General features: G+C 41.8%; 3 protein-coding genes and 4 non-coding genes across 8 annotated transcripts; 2 read left to right on the top strand and 5 right to left on the bottom strand.

Moving 5' to 3' along the window:
* Window positions 1-2,058: 2,058 nt before the first annotated feature.
* On the top strand, window positions 2,059-5,463 carry pbk (PDZ binding kinase). The gene is made up of 7 exons (XM_029496825.1): window positions 2,059-2,108; window positions 2,642-2,809; window positions 3,010-3,149; window positions 3,558-3,727; window positions 4,136-4,265; window positions 4,410-4,577; window positions 4,989-5,463. Exons 2-7 carry the CDS (start codon window positions 2,643-2,645, stop codon window positions 5,225-5,227), a joined length of 1,014 nt encoding a protein of 337 aa, XP_029352685.1. The 5' UTR covers window positions 2,059-2,108; window position 2,642; the 3' UTR covers window positions 5,228-5,463.
* A 101-nt stretch (window positions 5,464-5,564) lies between these two features.
* esco2 (establishment of sister chromatid cohesion N-acetyltransferase 2) lies at window positions 5,565-16,532 on the bottom strand. 2 transcript variants are annotated; one of them, XM_029496199.1, is made up of 16 exons: window positions 16,363-16,532; window positions 14,623-14,749; window positions 10,734-10,801; window positions 10,238-10,392; window positions 9,803-10,112; window positions 9,402-9,717; window positions 9,079-9,188; window positions 8,812-8,923; window positions 8,607-8,694; window positions 8,463-8,505; window positions 8,221-8,365; window positions 7,871-8,002; window positions 7,445-7,534; window positions 6,972-7,115; window positions 6,716-6,900; window positions 5,565-6,386 (listed from the first exon to the last, which is right to left on the bottom strand). In XM_029496199.1, exons 3-16 carry the CDS (start codon window positions 10,784-10,786, stop codon window positions 6,254-6,256), a joined length of 2,016 nt encoding a protein of 671 aa, XP_029352059.1. In that variant the 5' UTR covers window positions 10,787-10,801; window positions 14,623-14,749; window positions 16,363-16,532; the 3' UTR covers window positions 5,565-6,253. The 2 variants fall into 2 exon arrangements, with proteins under 2 accessions (XP_029352059.1, XP_029352058.1); XM_029496198.1 differs by lacking the exons at window positions 14,623-14,749; window positions 16,363-16,532 and adding an exon at window positions 11,444-11,689.
* ccdc25 (coiled-coil domain containing 25) lies at window positions 12,365-15,000 on the top strand. The gene is made up of 9 exons (XM_029496200.1): window positions 12,365-12,541; window positions 12,685-12,732; window positions 12,836-12,875; window positions 13,196-13,247; window positions 13,603-13,678; window positions 13,799-13,902; window positions 14,050-14,252; window positions 14,339-14,384; window positions 14,464-15,000. The coding sequence occupies exons 1-9, from the start codon at window positions 12,517-12,519 to the stop codon at window positions 14,491-14,493; spliced, it is 624 nt and encodes a 207-aa protein (XP_029352060.1). The 5' UTR covers window positions 12,365-12,516; the 3' UTR covers window positions 14,494-15,000.
* Window positions 15,671-15,743, bottom strand: trnaa-agc (transfer RNA alanine (anticodon AGC)). The gene has a single exon. It is a non-coding gene; the product is annotated as a tRNA-Ala (tRNA).
* trnaa-agc (transfer RNA alanine (anticodon AGC)) lies at window positions 15,960-16,032 on the bottom strand. Its single transcript has one exon. It is a non-coding gene; the product is annotated as a tRNA-Ala (tRNA).
* On the bottom strand, window positions 16,516-16,588 carry trnaa-agc (transfer RNA alanine (anticodon AGC)). The gene has a single exon. It is a non-coding gene; the product is annotated as a tRNA-Ala (tRNA).
* A 238-nt stretch (window positions 16,589-16,826) lies between these two features.
* On the bottom strand, window positions 16,827-16,913 carry trnay-gua (transfer RNA tyrosine (anticodon GUA)). The gene is given in 2 exon segments: window positions 16,827-16,862; window positions 16,877-16,913. It is a non-coding gene; the product is annotated as a tRNA-Tyr (tRNA).
* Between the last annotated feature and the right edge of the window lie 285 nt (window positions 16,914-17,198).

The raw sequence follows: 17,198 nt of genomic DNA on the forward strand, positions 1-17,198 counted from the left end.
ACTTTATAGCAGTCAGGACCGCCCACCAGTATTTGGTTTCTTTCAGTATTCACCTCAAATTTTTCTTTAAGCACTCAAACAACAAACATTCTATAATTCAACCAAAAGTTCACGTGCTGATGTGTGTTTGGCCTCCGTAGTGTCACTGGAGCTCACCGGCAGGTTCAGACAACGGGAGCGGGAATCAGGAGGAAGGCTGATACGGACAGCTGGGTGATGAGAGAGCAGGAACAGGTGGGTGCTCGGCTTCAGGGGATCGGGAATGGTGGGAAAAGTTGACTGGAGCAGGTGGGGCAGCCAGAGGGCATCTGGTGGGCAGGTGGAAAACAGCAGGCCTGAAATCACAACTGAGGACGAACTGTAATAATATTTTTCTTTTTCTGCTCACTGGCCTAGTTAGATATTAGATAGATAGGACACGCAGGAGGGCGAAGGTTTGTTGTTAGGGAGCAGTGATAGTTTGACGTTTGGTGTGAGTTTTAGAGTCTGGTACTTTTTTTGTCGCACAAGTTTCTTGTGTTTACTCTAAATTTTCTGATTTCAGTGGAGAGTTTGTGATGGAAAAAAAAAAAAAACATTCATGCTTGTGTTTGCTCTTTGGTCAGGATTCTCCTTCCTCTGCTCTTTGCCCAAAGCCATGTTTCAGCCCATGACTCATCTGTCCTCGCTGCTAATCTGCATACACGTGTGTTTGTACGGTATATGTGTTTTCATTGGTACAGCATCCAAACACACACATCAGCAGGAGGAGACTGCTCAGTGCCAGGCCCTCCAAAGTTAGGCATCGTCATCACAGAGTGGAGAAAACAAACAAAACAAAAAAAACAAGGAGGAGATCAGTCACTTTGGAAACGGCAGCGCGCCACCTTGGCTCTCTGCTGTGTTGGACCGCCTCCATGATGCAGGACTGCGGCTCAACCAGGCCTCGGAAAGGCAGTTTTTTGGAGGAAATTCTGCTGATGATGGTCGAGATGGCTTTTGTACATTAAATATGAAACACAAAATACAACAACATCAGTGAAACCACTTTCAGAAGAGCTGAATTTGTCTTCAGACTCGTTAAAGTGAGTTAACCCGACTGAAACATCCGCAGTGTGTGAAACAAAAATGGGATCATGAGAGTCGAGGTCAGAGTCAGTTTCATAAGCAAAGAAAGAACGGACACATGCAACAAAGACAACGACACAAATCTCTTCCTAACCTGCGCTCACTGCCCACACATGGAAATGAGGTGATTTAACAGGTTTACAGCATCAGTAGAGTCTAGAAGGGTTAAAATGGTTTTCAGAGACCAAACATGAAGTGCATTGAAGTGGAGAGGTGGATGTGTGTGGGTGAGGTCAGTGAACATAACACTGTGTGTGTGTGTGTGTGTGTATACACAGTGTTATCTTACCTATTTTATTCATATTACTTATATATGTGTTTATATAGATACTCTGTGTGAGAAATGAAACCATATAATCTTTAATATAATGTTAGTAGTCTTATTCAGTTCTAGCTGATTCATTTTGGATTTCTTTTTTTTTTGTTTATTGATCACACGATTGCTGTAACTTCTGTTGATACTCACTGTGAACATTCATTTAATTTAATGTTTTAAGTTGACTAAAAGTTCAAATAATTCAGATTGACTTGTATTTTCAATCGCATGACTAAGTTGAACTTATTATTCAACCTATATTTCAGTAAGTCATGTTTTTAAGACAGCAGAAATAATAAAATTGTGTGATTTCTTCCTAATCCTAATAACATAATGTTGCTTTAAAATTATTACACATTTTTGTGAGCTGCAGCTGATGTGGACGTTTTTTGAGCCCTGACTGACCTCAGCTGGTGAAATGGCTCTACTACAGCCTCAATACAGTTAAATCTAAATTTAAAACTAACCTATTTCATTCTTTTTTATCAATAAAATAAACTTTGTAAAAGACTTTTCAGTGTGTGGGTGAAAAACAACAACAACAGGCTGCTGTGTTTGTGGTCGTTTTAGAAGCGCCTTCCGTCTGTTTTGTCCCTCCGCAGTTTCCGTACTTCAGTTTGAATGTGCGGCGCTTTTTCTGCAGCGTTTTTTCTTTTTACGGCAGAAAAGCAGAAATAAAAATCAGGTAAAAGCGTCCTTTTCACCAAATTATACATTTTACCGGCTTCCTAACGAAAGAAAAGACAACTTTACACGAAGTCTCGACGTTTTAGCTTCAGTAAATCAGCTTTAAAGCGGAATTTACCGTCGATGGAAAATCTGGTGGCTTTTTTAAAAACATTTGGATTAAAATAATTTAGTCGATCGTGTTAATTCATTATTTTAAATACAATTTAATAAAAATGACTGTCGGAAACTTTTGAGGCACAGAAAGGTGTTCCGTCCAGGCTCCGCTCACAAATGTGCAATTTCTGGATATTTTCTTGTCGTTTCACGAAGTTATTGACAAAATCACCTTTTTATTTACAGAATAGAATATGAAATACTTCGGTCTTTAATTCGGCTTGTGTCATTACACACCAAAGACCACTTCTTTTCCAGATTTCCAGTTAACCTCCTGCCACTTCTTCCATCTGAGGGAGTTTGAAATGTTGACTGCATCACAACAACAACATGTGTTGGTCCGTGTTGAGTGTTGTGTGTTTGTGTTTTGGACAGAATGGCCTCCTCCACCTCCAGCGCCGACGAGGGCGCATTTAAGACCCCCAAAGCCTGCAGGGTGAAGAGCCTGGGCGTCCAGGGAGGAACCCCCATCACCATCCCGGCCTCCCCCTTCATGAAGAAGCTGGGCTGTGGCACCGGGGTCAATGTGTACCTCATGAACAGGTCTGTGGTCTGAGACCACACCCAAACCTAAACAGAGAATCAGTCCTGACCTCATTTGATCATCTTTTCTTAATTTATTATATTTATTTGGGGGGGGAATCATATCGATATTCCTCCGCCTCAGCCGTCTTGGATCAGATTTAGACTGTAGAATATGTGCATACATAATGAACGAAGCGTTATTGATCTTACTGTATCAGGATGGAAAAGCTGAACGCGTCTCCCTGGGCTGTGAAGAAGATCAACAGTCAATGTGCATCCAAGCAGGTGGCTGTTTATCAGAAGCGCCTGAACGAGGAGGCGAAGGTCCTGAAGGGAATCAACCATCCCAACATTGTTGGTAAGAAGTTTTTAACCAGCTCCTGAGAAATGCTTTTTAGTGACGCTGTCAATGTCAGAGTTAATAATCGGATGTTTTTGTTGGAACGCATCACTGTCACATTACTGATTCAGTGTCAAACTGGAGAAATCCAAATGATCAAGGTGTCTCGACAGTTCAAGGTCCATTTGTAGACAGGATTAATATATAAAAAAACAAAACAAAAAAAAGTAGAATCATCCGTTTTTCCAAAGAAGCAGCAGTACAAATGCTTTTTTTTTTTTTCATGTTTAAAGATGCATAAAAACAGAAGCTTCACTGTCACTTATGAAGACTCGTTTGTGGCAGAAAAGTCATGGAAATAATCGTAAGAGTTCATTTGTAATGTTTTATTCTCTGTTCATTCTGCGCCTGTATCTCAACATCAAGGTTTCCGGGCCTTCGCCACGGCCAGAGATGGCTCCAAGTGTCTTGCTATGGAGTACGGAGGCGAGCAGTCCCTTAATGACCTCATAGAGGCGAGGAGAGAGAGCGGCCTGAAAGCTTTCCCTGCCGCCACCATTGAGAAAGTGGCGCTGCATGTGGCTCGTGGCCTCCAGGTAAACCATGGACTCTCCTATCTGGTGTTAACGTCTACATCAGACATTCTTACTGATATAAAACAGGTAGAATAACTCCTGCACCTCAAACAGCACCATTTTAAAATGACCATTAAGATGAATCAGTGTGTCTGGGCGGAAAAAAAAAAAAAGGCTAACGAGTTAAACTGGATTCAGTTCAGTCTTGTCTTCAAATATTTTTTATTCCGTCTCTATAAAATAAAGTTATTAATCTGACCTGTTTGTTAACATCCGGGAATATGAAAGGGAAAAAAGGGATTTAGTTTGATTTGCATGTGATTATAAAATACTAAAGGTTATTAAGTTATTCCCAAAAAACTGCATTTGGCTTTTATTCATCCATCTTTTAATATCATGGTAGAATAACTTTTGTCTTTCTCTCTGCAGTATCTTCACAATGAGAAGAAACTGCTGCACGGCGACATGAAGTCCTGTAACGTGGTGATTAAAGGCGACTTTCAGACGGTTAAGATCTGTGACGTTGGCGTGTCTCTGCAGCTGGACGAGAACATGACAGGTCGAGACTTTCTTCAGTTGTGGCAGTCCTGATTTATTAGAACTGCTCAGTGTGAGAGGAGCAGTGCAGTCAGGAACATCTCAGAAACAGGAAGTGTTTGGCCGTCTGTCCCTGTTTTATTGAAGATGTCTGTGTTCCTCTCAGTGTCGGATCCGAAGGCCGAGTACATCGGCACGGAGCCGTGGAAACCGAAGGAGGCTCTGGAGGAGGGAGGAGAGATCAGCGACAAAGCTGACATCTTTGCCTACGGGCTCACTCTGTGGGAGATGATGACGCTGGCTATGCCTCATCTGGAGATGCTGGAGGATGAAGGTGAGTGTGGCTACAGTGTTTTTTTTAAGGCATTACAGGCCGTGAAGTTTGCATTTGTTATAATTAGAGTCCAAACCTTTAGCTGAATAATCGGTTATTGATCAAGGAAGAATTTATCCACAATTTCTTTCAATTATCAATTAATCATCAATACACTGTAATGGCCTTTTTCTTTCATGCACTATTTAATTCACTGAAGAAGAATTAATGGCTGTTATTATGTCAGCTGCAGCTGTTTCATACATGAGGTTCGAAACCAAAGTCCAAGTTTCTGATGAGTAACCTTTTTTCTTGAATCCTTCGAATTAAACAGTGAGGAGGAAAAGTGACTCTGGTTAAACTGATGACTCGTCTCATCAGTGATCATTTGTTGCATTGAAGAAAACCCATTCAGATCTGACTTTGTTTCAGAGGACTCTGTGGACTCTATGGATGAGAGTTTCGATGAGGACGCCTACTATGAGAGGTTGGGGATGAGGCCGGCGCTGGACGTGGAGGCTCTGGGCGGCTCGTACCAAAGGATGGTGGAGCTCTTCTATCTCTGCACCGAGGAAGACCCCAAAAAGCGGCCGTCAGCCGCTCAGATTGTGCAGGCTTTAGAGAACAACGCCCCGCTGGAGAAAACCCCCGAGGTGATCGTTATCGACTGATCTACGCATCTGAGTGAGCTGCTTTTTATTTAACTGATTATGAAATACAGCTTGAGGGTTCTTTTTCACTAATTACTGAGACAGAACTTAGAAATATTGTTGACTGGAGCTACAGAAGCTTCATCTTTATTTGTACGTCGCCTTTTCTCTTCCTTTCCTGTCGTGGCTTTCACTGTAACTTCTTGTCACATTCTGTTTTCTCTGAATATTTTTGTGGATTTTTTTTCTCCTGTAAACTGATAAAATTCTTTTCTTTATCAAACTCTCAACAACTGTTTTTACTTTAGCTTTTATTTCTTGATGTCTGGTTACATTGACGTTGATTTAAACAGCAGGATTTCAGTAAGAACTTATTTTACATTGATTTTAAATATTTAAAAATCAAAGTGAAGAACCAATTCTAAGAAATGTTGACATCACTTGGTTTTCATCAATAGATTAAGTTTACTTGGTTGTCAAGCAGCTGTAACATGTACAGCTTCACATTTTTAATAGTTGACACTTAAAAGAAGTCCAAGCAAACTTATTTGGCTGATGAAAACTGTTTGATACTGAAACCTGACCGCCTCCTGTGATACTGAGACATTTTTAGGAAACAAGTATTTGTAAAACATTTTTATTATTCACAAAGCAGGATGCTCCTAAACAGCGGTGTCCACCTTTCAACAGGTCAGTCTATAAACATTTTCTGAACGCCTCCAGCTAGAAAAAAGTTTCCTTTAAACAAAAAACTTGACTAAATTCTGAGATTTGAACAATCTGTTTCCAGATTTAAGAAGCCTATTCAGTAAAATATAAACACCTGAAAGCTCTGCCAATATACACACGACCTTCAACAGCAAAACAGGCAGCGCTGGGTAAATACCAGATGAACCATAAAAATACAAATCCTTCCGGATCCAAACTTTTAGTCAAACTAACGTGAACAGTTTTTGTTTTGCGTACGAAATATCCCAACAGCAGCCTGCAGATCCGTTAACAGGCTGAGCTGCAGCTTCAATCCTTGCACTGAATTCCTGCCAAACTTCATGCGATGAAGTTGTAAACGAGGAAGGCCGGCGTGTTGCTGTACTTGGTTGCGAACAGTTTGCCATCAGGTGTCGGGTCCGAGAAGGCGATTTCCTCCTTGGTCAGATGGCTGCCATACGTGAAGGTGCTCCTGAACAGAAAGAGGTTTGGAAACAGGAATAAACCGTCTCATTATGCAGGCAGCAGTCAGTGCTGAACATGGCAGCGTTGGAAAACAAAACAATTAGAAAAAGACAACTTACATTCTGACACGTTTCTATTTGAATTAAAGCTCCTGGTTTTTATATTTTAAAACTGCACACACTTGATTTGCCATCTAAGTGAAGTGACAGCTCATCTGAAAACCTGCCGCCTTTTTTACAAACTGATCAGCTAACATCTTCAGGTTAAACCAGAAAATGAAAATTTCAGAACAGTTTTATGTGCCGACAATGAGACAGATTGAATGTGACGTCGTACCTGACGGTGTCCAGCATGCGGGTGGCGATGCCCTGACGTCTGGCCAGGCTGAAGACCCAGATCCGACTGATTCCACACACAGCGGCTTCTGGGACTGTGGAGCAGCACCAGGCTCGGTGTCGCTCCATGAAGTCGTCCTTGGTCATGTCCTTCTGTTGATCTGGCTGCTCGAGGACTCTGAAAGCCTGGAAGGAACGAACAGCATCAGCATCAAGGTTGACTTTTTTTCTCAAATAAAAGACCAAAGCAAGCCGACCTGTCGAATGGATTCTGCGACGAGACACCCAACCACCAGCTGCTCCGTGTTGATGAACAGGTAGGTTTTGGCCTGTGTGGGTCGGCTCAGAGTCACCTGCTGGAATCCCAGCTCGTTGTCTGCTACACGACGTACATCCTCCGCCTGAAGCCACACAAATTCATATTTCATATTTATAATCATTTATGTTACTGCATGTAATATAATTCATATTAAAGAACAAGTGGAGAAAAAAGCCCAACATCATGTTGTTGCCAATCAGACTACATTTTACATTTTTTGCCGACACACACACACACACACACAAAAAAAAAAACTGGATAATCTTAAAAAGAAGTGAATTGACGTGATTCCTTTTGATTTGTATCATTAAAATAAAAAGTGGATTATAATTTCAGGGACTGAAGTTGGGAAAAGCTCATCTGTGTATTCTGATGTGTAAAAATGCAACAAGCCCACGATTGGATCCAAACCTTTTTGGTGGCATATTTGGGATCATCTGGCATCACCAGGAGGATTTTTCCATCCCAGAACTCAGCCACCACTCGCTCTTTCTTCCAGCCCTGGAACACACACAACAAGGAAGAAGCTGCAGTTAGAGCCAAACAAATATCAAACTACTTCAGAGAGAAACTAATCACTGCAGCACTTCAGTGATGGAGGCCAAAAATATTTGGTCAGGATTCATCTCGTAAACTGACATTTGTTGGATGAAAAACTCCAGGTTGTTTCGCTGTTTGAGACTTCACATTTGTCAAAAGCTTTTTCAATTTTCTTTCATCAACCTGGTCACATTTTCACAAAAATCTTCATTGTTCCCCAGATGGATTTTTGTGCCCTTTTAAGTGTGCAGGGTCTACATGAGAGAGCTCAGATGGAGCGAAGGAGGAAAGTTTTACCACAAACTTGATGGAGTCCAAGAAGCGCTGGTGGAACTGAGTATGCTGGAAATTGTCCTCTGGATTGTCGGCGCTGTACACCATCCCACACGAGCTGCAGGCCGTGGCTCCAAACTGCTTCTGACCAGCGTCCTGATGGGAAATACAGAAAAACATTAACCAACAAAAACCTACTGTCTACTCTCTGCTTGTAAGTGTGCTATTCTGCACGAATCAAAGGTGGCATGAAAAATCAAACCAGAACACAAAGAAGACAAAAACAATCAGTTTGAATAAAAACTATTTGTATCGGTTTTCAGAAATGTAAGCTACATAAAAGATACATATATAATAGAAAAATGTTGGCGTACGATGATGAGCTGGTCGTCATCTTGCTTCTCCTTCCTCCTGCGAGCTCTGCGATCTTTGGCTGAAGTGGGCGGAGTCTGAAGTGATGTCACTGGACCAGAGGGGGTGCTGCAGGACACTGGAGGCCTTAGAGCTGCTTTCTTTGACCTACAGGACAAAATCAAAGCAGCGCCTTATCTATCACTGTCCTTCGTCATCAATCTTTTCCATTAAACATTTAAATGGAGGGAAAAAACGGTCTCACCTCTTGGAGGCGGAGCCAAAGATGGGATACACTGCTGCAGTTTCTGTGGAGGTGAAGAAGATACGGTTAGTTTACAGCCTGAAATGAGGACAGGAAGGTGTTTTGTGTTGGTTACTGTTGGTCTGGTGTGTGTCAGGTGTTCACCTTTGGGTGGGCTGCAGGTGGCGCTGGTGGGATCGATCTCGCTCAGGTCCAAGACGGGCTCAGAGCTGCTGTCTGTGGAAGAGCCCGTCTGTAGAAAGATCATATTGAATATTTTAGGCATCAGCAGCAGAAAGTTTAAAAACTTCAGCCTACAATCACCAAACCCAGTCCTGATTACACAAACATGGCTGTTCCACTGCTGTACCTGAGTGTTAGTGGACAGGACTCTGGATGCAGAACTTGGTATTGGAGTCCTCGTCAGCACAACCGCCAGCTCTCTGGTCATCCTACATTTCTCTGTCAAGTGTGACGGCGATCTGAGGGGAAAATAAAACCGTCAATCACACAGGACATTTGTCCTCACGCCCAAAATCTACTTTATAGGAACAGAAAATTAACATCAATCATCATCAATGTTTGTGTTCACAGATAGAAAGGTAACTTTTGGAAAACAGTTTAATTTCTTTTTCACCTGAAAGGCTGCGGAGTTCTAAGCTCCTCATCAACAGAGTCCATCCAGTCTGTGGGATCGAACTTGGCTCTCTGTTTGTTCTCTTCTGCCTGAACCGGCTGGACGGCCACCTGCAGGAATCAAGCACGTCTGCATCAACACCACAGGTGATGCATCTGAACAAACATGACAGCTGAAGCTCCAGAGTGAGACTGTTTGAAATGTGACTGTTTTTGAGTCGCAGCGAATCATCACACATTCTGTTGATTCAGTCTGTAGACTCACACACTTTCATATAGAAATCAGTGAATTTCGAGCCAAAGCACAAACACATTTGTGCTCACCTGTTGAGATTTATGTTGCTGCTCCATCACCAGAGCAGGTTTTTGTTGTTGTGTGCTTCTCTTGCTCTTAGTCTGCTGCACGGCAGCTCTGTTTTGCTCCCGGACTGAAGCAGTCCTGTCTGAGGACTTCGGTCCACTTTTCTTGTACATGGACGTGGCCTTCTTTCCCGTGCCGAAGAAAGCGGCTCCAACAAAGATCTTGAGTTTGGGCTTCTTCAAGCTGCTGAAAGTGAGGGTGATTGCTTTCTTGGACTCTGGGAGCTTGGAGCTACTGGCAGGAGCAGCCGGTGTGGTTGATTCTGCCTTAGCGCCGTCACTGTTGAATTAAATAGGAAAACTAGATGAGAGATCACAACGATTAATGCAAAAGACACCAACTTTGAGCCGACCGATAAACAAACCTGTTACTAGGTTTCGTCAGCCTGATTGTCTCAGTAGACGCTGAATCACTTTTGATTCCCGCCTTCCCCATTTTACTAGATCCAGACACCTTTCTCGACTTGCTGTCTCCTTTCACATTTTTTTTATTCTTCTTTTCAGGCTTTTTTGCCTGTGAGGGGGGCGACGGAAGAGGAGGAGGAGAAGGCAGAGACTCCTTAATGGCCTTCCTCTCCAATGGAGTCAGATAGACGGGCTTCTTTTTGCCATAGAAGGAACTTGTAACCACAGTCGGTTTGAAGGGAGATTTACAAGGCGATTTGGACTGCAATGCTAGAAAAAGAGGATCATAAATTGATAGAGAAGGTGAAACAGTGAAGTGTCTCAGATTTCCAATCTTACATCCTTTCAGAAGACGTCCCTCTCAAACATCGACTGAACAGGAAGTTGCCTCTCACCGTCGAGCCTGCCTGCTGCTCTACGGGGGGATTTCTGAGGTGACGGGCAGTTCTCCTTGTCCAGACGTCCAGCTGACTTCTTTCTGGCTGGAGACTGATGGGACTCCGTCTTTCTTGGGGACATCTCCTCCCTCACTCCCTTCTTGGCTGGGTGACTGACATTGGAGCGACAAGATGACACATAAAGCCACAGATCCAACACAACTTACATCAGGCTTCCCCTTTATGTTTGAATAACTGGGTCTGTGTAGCATTGTTCAGTAAAAGTGTAAAAACTACAAAAAAATACAGTTGTACAGAGGCTGACAATAAAATTTAACACAAACATCACATTAATTGTCAATAAAGTCAAATATTGTTTCAAAATGTTCTATATAAGTGTCAATATTATACTCAACTGTTAATATCAGGGTTAGTGGATTTCCAAATTCTTTTCTATGGAAATATTTAGTTTTGCACTTAAACATCAGTTTAAATAAACGTGTTCTGAACAGACCTGTCAGAGTCCAGAGAGGAGAGTTTTCTCTTTCCGGTCATGATGGGCATCATTTCCACAGCAGTCACCTAAACACAGCAGAACATCATCAGCTGGATGAAGATACAGAGCACTTTTCACCCTAAATATTAAAACCAGCTGACATTTCTAATGTCATAGTTCACATGAAACAAGCCTTTAGAGTTACAGTGCAATATCTTTTTTTTTTTTTTTTTTTGCAGTAAATGAAGGTCACGAAAGGTCACAGGCCTAAACGAGTCTTTTAGACGGTTTGTGTTTGTTTGACACCATCTTGTCAGATTTCCTGACGGAGTTCGTCCCCAAGAGTCGCAACGACAGACCGACACATCTCAGTGATCACCGACATTAATGTCTAATCTCTACGATCACCTCTGATCTGGTTTTGGCAGAAGCTTGATCCACACGACGTCCACGTTAGCCCGAGTTAGCTTAGCGCTAATTTATCAGCAGTGGTGTCGAAGAAAGGCTAATTGGCGGGATGGTTACATCATAAAAAGAAGACGTTCGCTTCAGATAGTTTATGTCTGTTTAGTTTCCATAGTTTACATCGATATCAACAGACAGACAGATAAACATAACAAAGGTCGGTGGTTTTGTTCGCTGTGTGTTGTTTTTGTGTCTTTTACTGTTCGTGACTGAAGGTCACCTTAAAAACATCAGAGAGAGAAAAGACGTGTAGCAGCTCTTACCGGACTGATTTCTGTCTCTACATGAAACTATGAAAGGTGGAAGAAAAGCTGAAAGCTGTTTGTGGCGGTTCAGCTGCTCCTCCTGCCCGCGTTTCCTCCTCTTCGTGTTTTGAACAACCCGCGCTAGCTTTCCGGAAACGGAAACGAACTGCCAACGCGTGACAGGGCTCCTGGTCCCGGCCTTCAAAATAAAAGGCGCTTGTTTTCATAAGACAAGATAGGACTTTCTTTATCCCACTGATGTAACCACAGGTTCAGAAATACAAGAACAGAACAAGGAATAGAAGTACAAGAAACATAAAGTGACAGATCTAATGATAAAGAGACACCAAATATAACAGAATCCAAAAATACAAAGTATGAGGTTCAGAAAGGACGATGAACAGAACAGAACAGTGTATGTGGATGAGGTGGTGATACCTGCAAGATAGAGCATAAAGCCTGTCATTCCTTCTTTTCACTCATCTGTGGACGCAGTAAATTTCACTTACTGGTTACCAGTTTGCTATGACGGAGCAACTTCACATTTGGGTTTTTATTTTTTTTCTAACCAAAAACAAATTGAAACAAAAAAAGCTATTTTAATGTGTTAACTTGGACTTCAGTTGATCATTTTCTGTCTTCACTCTTCAATATGAACAGCGAATTCTTGGATTGTATTGATAACGGCACTAAGCATGTAGTCTTACAGTTTTATGATGAATTAGTTGAAACTTGCCCATTTAGTTTTATATCTATAATCTCAATGGGATAACCTTTGCCCTTTCTTGGGGTTATAAAGCCCAACGAGGGCAGTTTCTACTAAGATGATATAATAACATGTACAGCAATGATTTCAGCTGCAAACTTATAAAACCCACACTAAGTAACACCAAGCTTTTATTCTGAAGATGGGACCGTGTACTTCCGGGGTCAGCCTGCATCCGAGAAAAAGTGACAGCCCGCACTGAAGTGACAGAAACACCGAGCTGTGTGCTGGAAACTCTCCGCATTCAGCATCACCCACCGTCAGCTGGCTGTCTTTGGCATCTGGCGCCGTTTCTCTCTTAGTGGGGTCGTTTATTTGATCTAAAATGGTTTTTTACTTCACGAGTGCCGGTGAGTGGAGCCAAACGGCTAGCAGCGCTGTTAGCATGTAGCCTGCTTAGCCTGGCACCTTTAAAGATGCAGCGTCTTGTTTTTATTTGCTGTGACTACTATCGGCGTGTTTTGTGTGTTTTATGAGTGTCTTATCCTCTCAGTGGTGGAGCCTCCCTACACAATCTACATGGGAAAGGACAAGCATGAAAGTAAGATTGTTAGCACTTTATGATGTGTGTTTTTGTGTCTACATCCTCGCCTCACTAATTGTTCCAGATTAATGTTGACTCGAAATGGATCTTTTGTTAACAGATGAAGATCTGATCAAGTACGGGTGGCCTGAAGACATCTGGTGAGTTCATGGATTTATGTCTGTTCAATAAGTTTCATCAACAAAGTGGGTCAGATACACAATAAAGTCTATAGCTGAATGATCCCGGATGTAGTTTGGACATATCTTCAACTTTCACTTGGGGGGGTAAGGTGTGGCATTAAAAGTCAACTTGGGGTAAATGTTTTTCAATATCTAAATAATAATAATCTAAAATGTTAAACCCTACCCTAACATCCATCTATAAAACTCTTTGTTGAAGTTTCAGAAACACATCTATTTATCTATTCACTTATCGTCTTGGTTGAATTGAACTGATCCTTTTTTTCGTCTATTTGCAGGTTTCATGTGGACAAACTGTCTTCAGCTCACGTTTACTTGAGGTTGCCAAAGGTAAAGAGTCAACACATCCAAAGACAATGGACCGAAAATACCAAGATTTAAAAATTTCAAGCTGTGATGCCTGACGCTATAAGTGGCACATCTAATAATTTAAATGTTTGTATTGTTAACAACTTTGACCTTTGACCAATATACCTTTAGAAAACACCCGACAGTATGACTCGGACTTGAATCTCTCTCTATTTAGTGAATGACTTTAACAGTGGAGACATTTCTCTGAGCTGCCTTCAGGGTGTGCTGCTGCTACAGTTGAGCAGAAACATTGTTTCCCTACGTTCACTGTGTGTGTCAGCTGACCATTATCACTCATCTACACACTGCTGACTGCTCTGCGTGTGTTTTTTAGGGTCAGACTATAGATGATATTCCTCCAGAGGTGCTGATAGACTGTGCACAGCTGGTGAAAAACAACAGCATCCAAGGTAAAGACCTGCTTTATGAGCAAGGAGCACTGACTCCTAGAAGACCTGGAGGCTTACAAATATACAAACGCTGTATGTGTCAAAAACAATCAACAGTAACAGTGATGTTGTGTATTCAAGGCTGCAAGATGAACAACATCAACGTGGTTTACACACCATGGGGCAACCTGAAGAAGACCGGAGACATGGACATAGGACAGATCGGCTTCCATCGACAGAAAGAGGTCAGCAAACCACAACTGAAATAAAAAGCTTGACTCTTTGATGATGCAATAAGGACGTAACAGACGCTAAAGTAATGTATTCCATCTCACAAGTGATTGATTCATGCAGCAGCTTTATGGTTCTCGTGCCCATACTGTGTTTCACAGGTGAAGATTGTGGCGGTGGAGAAGAAGATCAATGAGATTGTTAACCGTCTGGAGAAAACAAAAGTAGAGCGCTTCCCTGACTTGGCGGCAGAAAAAGAGTTGAGAGACAGGGAGGAGAGGAACGAGAAGAAAGCTCAACTCCAAGAACAGAAGAGGAGAGAGAAGGAGGAGCAGAAGAGGAAAAAAGAGATGGAGGAACTAAAGTAAGTTGATAGCAGTCAAAATTACACTGATTTGATTGTTGTTGTTATTAATTTAGTTTTTTTCAAACCTTTGTTTTTCCCTCTAGGAATTATACATCACTGATGAAAAGTGAAAACATGAAGACTAATGAGGTGAGGATTATTGACCTAAGGGAGAATGTTGTTGGATTTTTAAGTTTTGATCATATCTTTCACTGTGTCTTGTTTGCAGGATGGCTACGATTCAGATGACTTCATGTAGAAGAGCTGAAGACAAGTCAGGAAGCAGACAGACTCCTTTACCTCCGTCACTCAGATCTGCTGTCAGGACACTCCCCTGCTGCTTTTGCTTGTAACTCTACGCTGACATTGGGGGAAAACACAATGATACCTTGAACTCTTGTAGCAGAAATCAAGCCAGTGAGGGACAGCGCCAAGGCTTAATCCGCATGCTGACTGGTTCAGACTTTGCTTTCAAACCCAACTATGATGGCTGACCTCTTCATCACATGGTGTCACTGGAGAAGAAGAACATGAGAGGAAAAAAATGAGGCTCATTCATTTTGGGGAGAGACGCTTAAATAGCTGAACAGTGTTTGATTTTTGGTTTTCACTGCCAGTGTCGGCTGATATCAATGTAAGATAAAACTGGTGTCTGGATGGGTGTTTTCATCACCCAATGAAGCTGTCTGCTCATGTGTTCATTTCTCTGCCTGTCAGATTTTACTGACTACAATTCAATTTATGAATTAAACACACAGTAAGTTGGCATTCTTCACACATTTTTTGACAAATATTATATTCTTTTATCATCAACCAGGGGAAAAAGTGAAAATATTATTAATTGTTTCAGCTCTACATTATTTCATAATTTTTTTTTTTTTAATCTTGAGGACACGAGATAGGTAAAAATGCCAGAGATCTTAATTTTTAATCATTTTAACACTTCTCTTACAGTTTACTAAAAATTTAAGTCAAAAATTTGGATCTGCATATTTTACACAGTAAGGATTAAGGAAAGCTAAAACCGATGCCATCTAAAAAACAGTTGAGTCAACTGTGATTATTTTTTCATATGAATTAGTGCAACGCAGTTCAACAGCACTGAGAACACCCCAGAATTTACCCAGAATCCTCTGTATTTTTTTGGAAGGTGTGTCACATTGAAGATTCAAAGTGTTCATTGTCATATGTAGAGTAAAGAAACACGTTTCCCTGTCCACTGAATTTTTTTTGGCTGTCCACAGTGAATGCCAAATGTATATAGAAAATAGATAAATAGAATTAATCTCAAAACAGCAGTAGAAATACAATACAAGAGAATACAGAAGAAACAGATTAGATAGAAGCTGAGTGCAAAACGAAGCATGAAACACAACAGTGTGTGTTCCTCACTGCACAATGTGTTGGTCCCATCTTGAGTGAGGAAAAGGTTTCTGTGGAGGATGCGGGCATCGATCCCGCTACCTCTCGCATGCTAAGCGAGCGCTCTACCATTTGAGCTAATCCCCCGGCACGAGGAAACCCAGCTGCTGCAGCCTTATGAAGCTGCTGTTACAGTATACAGTTCCTCCGTATTGAACAGGTAAGTATCCATATTTATCTAAAAAACGTATAAATACAAATAAACCAAAAAGAGTAAAGTGTCCAAACTTCTGCAGACTAGTTTCAGAAATGTGAGATAATTTGTGAGACTTTAACGATATGTATGCAGCTAAAAGCTTCCTGTGGAGGATGCGGGCATCGATCCCGCTACCTCTCGCATGCTAAGCGAGCGCTCTACCATTTGAGCTAATCCCCCGGTGCTGATGCGATGCTAATGTTAGCTAACACAAGCTAATGTGAGGCAAATGAAGCTGAAACCTTTTGAAATGAGTCCAATGAGAACTAACTCGAGCTAATGAACATTAATACATTAATGAAATGTAACCAAAGATTTAACTCGCCGAGGACTCAGTGTGAAGATAAAGGTCAACAACCGGAGTCAACACACCTGAAAAAACTCCGGAGCTAAAACAACCAGTCAGTTAGACTGTGACTTAATTATGTAGACCTCAGTCAGCACTTAAACCTTCAGTCTGTTTATTTTTCACTCATAATCTTAGTTGGTGCAGAAACTAAAAGAACTCACCTGTTGGGAGACATTTTGAGGTGACGGCGTCTCAGAAGGTCCAAAAAAGCCGGAGCCGTGCACATTAAAAAAAGGTGAGGTGGGCGTGTTAAAGTGAATGAAAGGAGGGAAAGGTTAAAATATATTCTGGAAGAGGAAACAAAGAAAAGCTGTTGGAGGATGCGGGCATCGATCCCGCTACCTCTCGCATGCTAAGCGAGCGCTCTACCATTTGAGCTAATCCCCCGTGATGCACCGCTCAGCGTGGCGTCGCCTTAAATAGACGTCATTCGGTGAAGCAACGCTGTACCGATTTTTAAATTATGACAAAAGCACATATTCAAGGAGTTGATTGGCTGGTTGTTGCATTTTTATTCAGTATTTTCACTGGTGTTATAACCCCAGATTGATCGTTAAGTGTTTTTTTAAGGTACGGAAGCCGGAAGAACATCTGTCTAAATAAAAAAAAAAAAAAAAAATCCACCTCCTTCGAGCCGGATTCGAACCAGCGACCTAAGGATGCCTGATTGAGCCACTACAGTCCTCCGCTCTACCAACTGAGCTATCGAAGGGGCTGGAGGACGGAGGACCGCATGGCGTCCTATGGGTGGACACACACTTCCGTCAACATGAAGACAAACACACACAGGCTGCAGGAGACGATGTGAGATCTGATGTAGTTTACATGTTTACTGTTGACTGAGGACACATTTTAGAGGTTTCAGATTAACACCAAGTCACTAAGATTGTTGATGTCTGTAAAGTGCTAAGTGAGACTGGCATCACCTTAATAACTTAATAACATCTGCTTTCCCAGATTTGTGCATATTGGTCAGGTAAATCTTTTCACACGTGTG

Source organism: Echeneis naucrates, chromosome 24 (genome assembly GCF_900963305.1).
Source record: "Echeneis naucrates chromosome 24, fEcheNa1.1, whole genome shotgun sequence".
NCBI classification, from domain to species: domain Eukaryota; kingdom Metazoa; phylum Chordata; class Actinopteri; order Carangiformes; family Echeneidae; genus Echeneis; species Echeneis naucrates.

Coding starts and splice junctions, on each gene's coding strand:
- ccdc25 (XM_029496200.1), top strand. CDS start 12,517: ATGGTTTTTTACTTCACGAGTGCCG. Junction 12,542..12,684: donor TTTTTACTTCACGAGTGCCG/GTGAGTGGAGCC, acceptor TTATCCTCTCAG/TGGTGGAGCCTCCCTACACA. Junction 12,876..13,195: donor GGGTGGCCTGAAGACATCTG/GTGAGTTCATGG, acceptor GTCTATTTGCAG/GTTTCATGTGGACAAACTGT.
- esco2 (XM_029496199.1), bottom strand. CDS start 10,786: ATGATGCCCATCATGACCGGAAAGAGAAAACTCTCCTCTCTGGACTCT. Junction 9,718..9,802: donor CTGACGAAACCTAGTAACAG/GTTTGTTTATCG, acceptor TTAATTCAACAG/TGACGGCGCTAAGGCAGAAT. Junction 6,387..6,715: donor CGCATGCTGGACACCGTCAG/GTACGACGTCAC, acceptor CTTTCTGTTCAG/GAGCACCTTCACGTATGGCA.
- pbk (XM_029496825.1), top strand. CDS start 2,643: ATGGCCTCCTCCACCTCCAGCGCCGACGAGGGCGCATTTAAGACCCCC. Junction 3,150..3,557: donor CAACCATCCCAACATTGTTG/GTAAGAAGTTTT, acceptor CTCAACATCAAG/GTTTCCGGGCCTTCGCCACG. Junction 4,578..4,988: donor GGAGATGCTGGAGGATGAAG/GTGAGTGTGGCT, acceptor ACTTTGTTTCAG/AGGACTCTGTGGACTCTATG.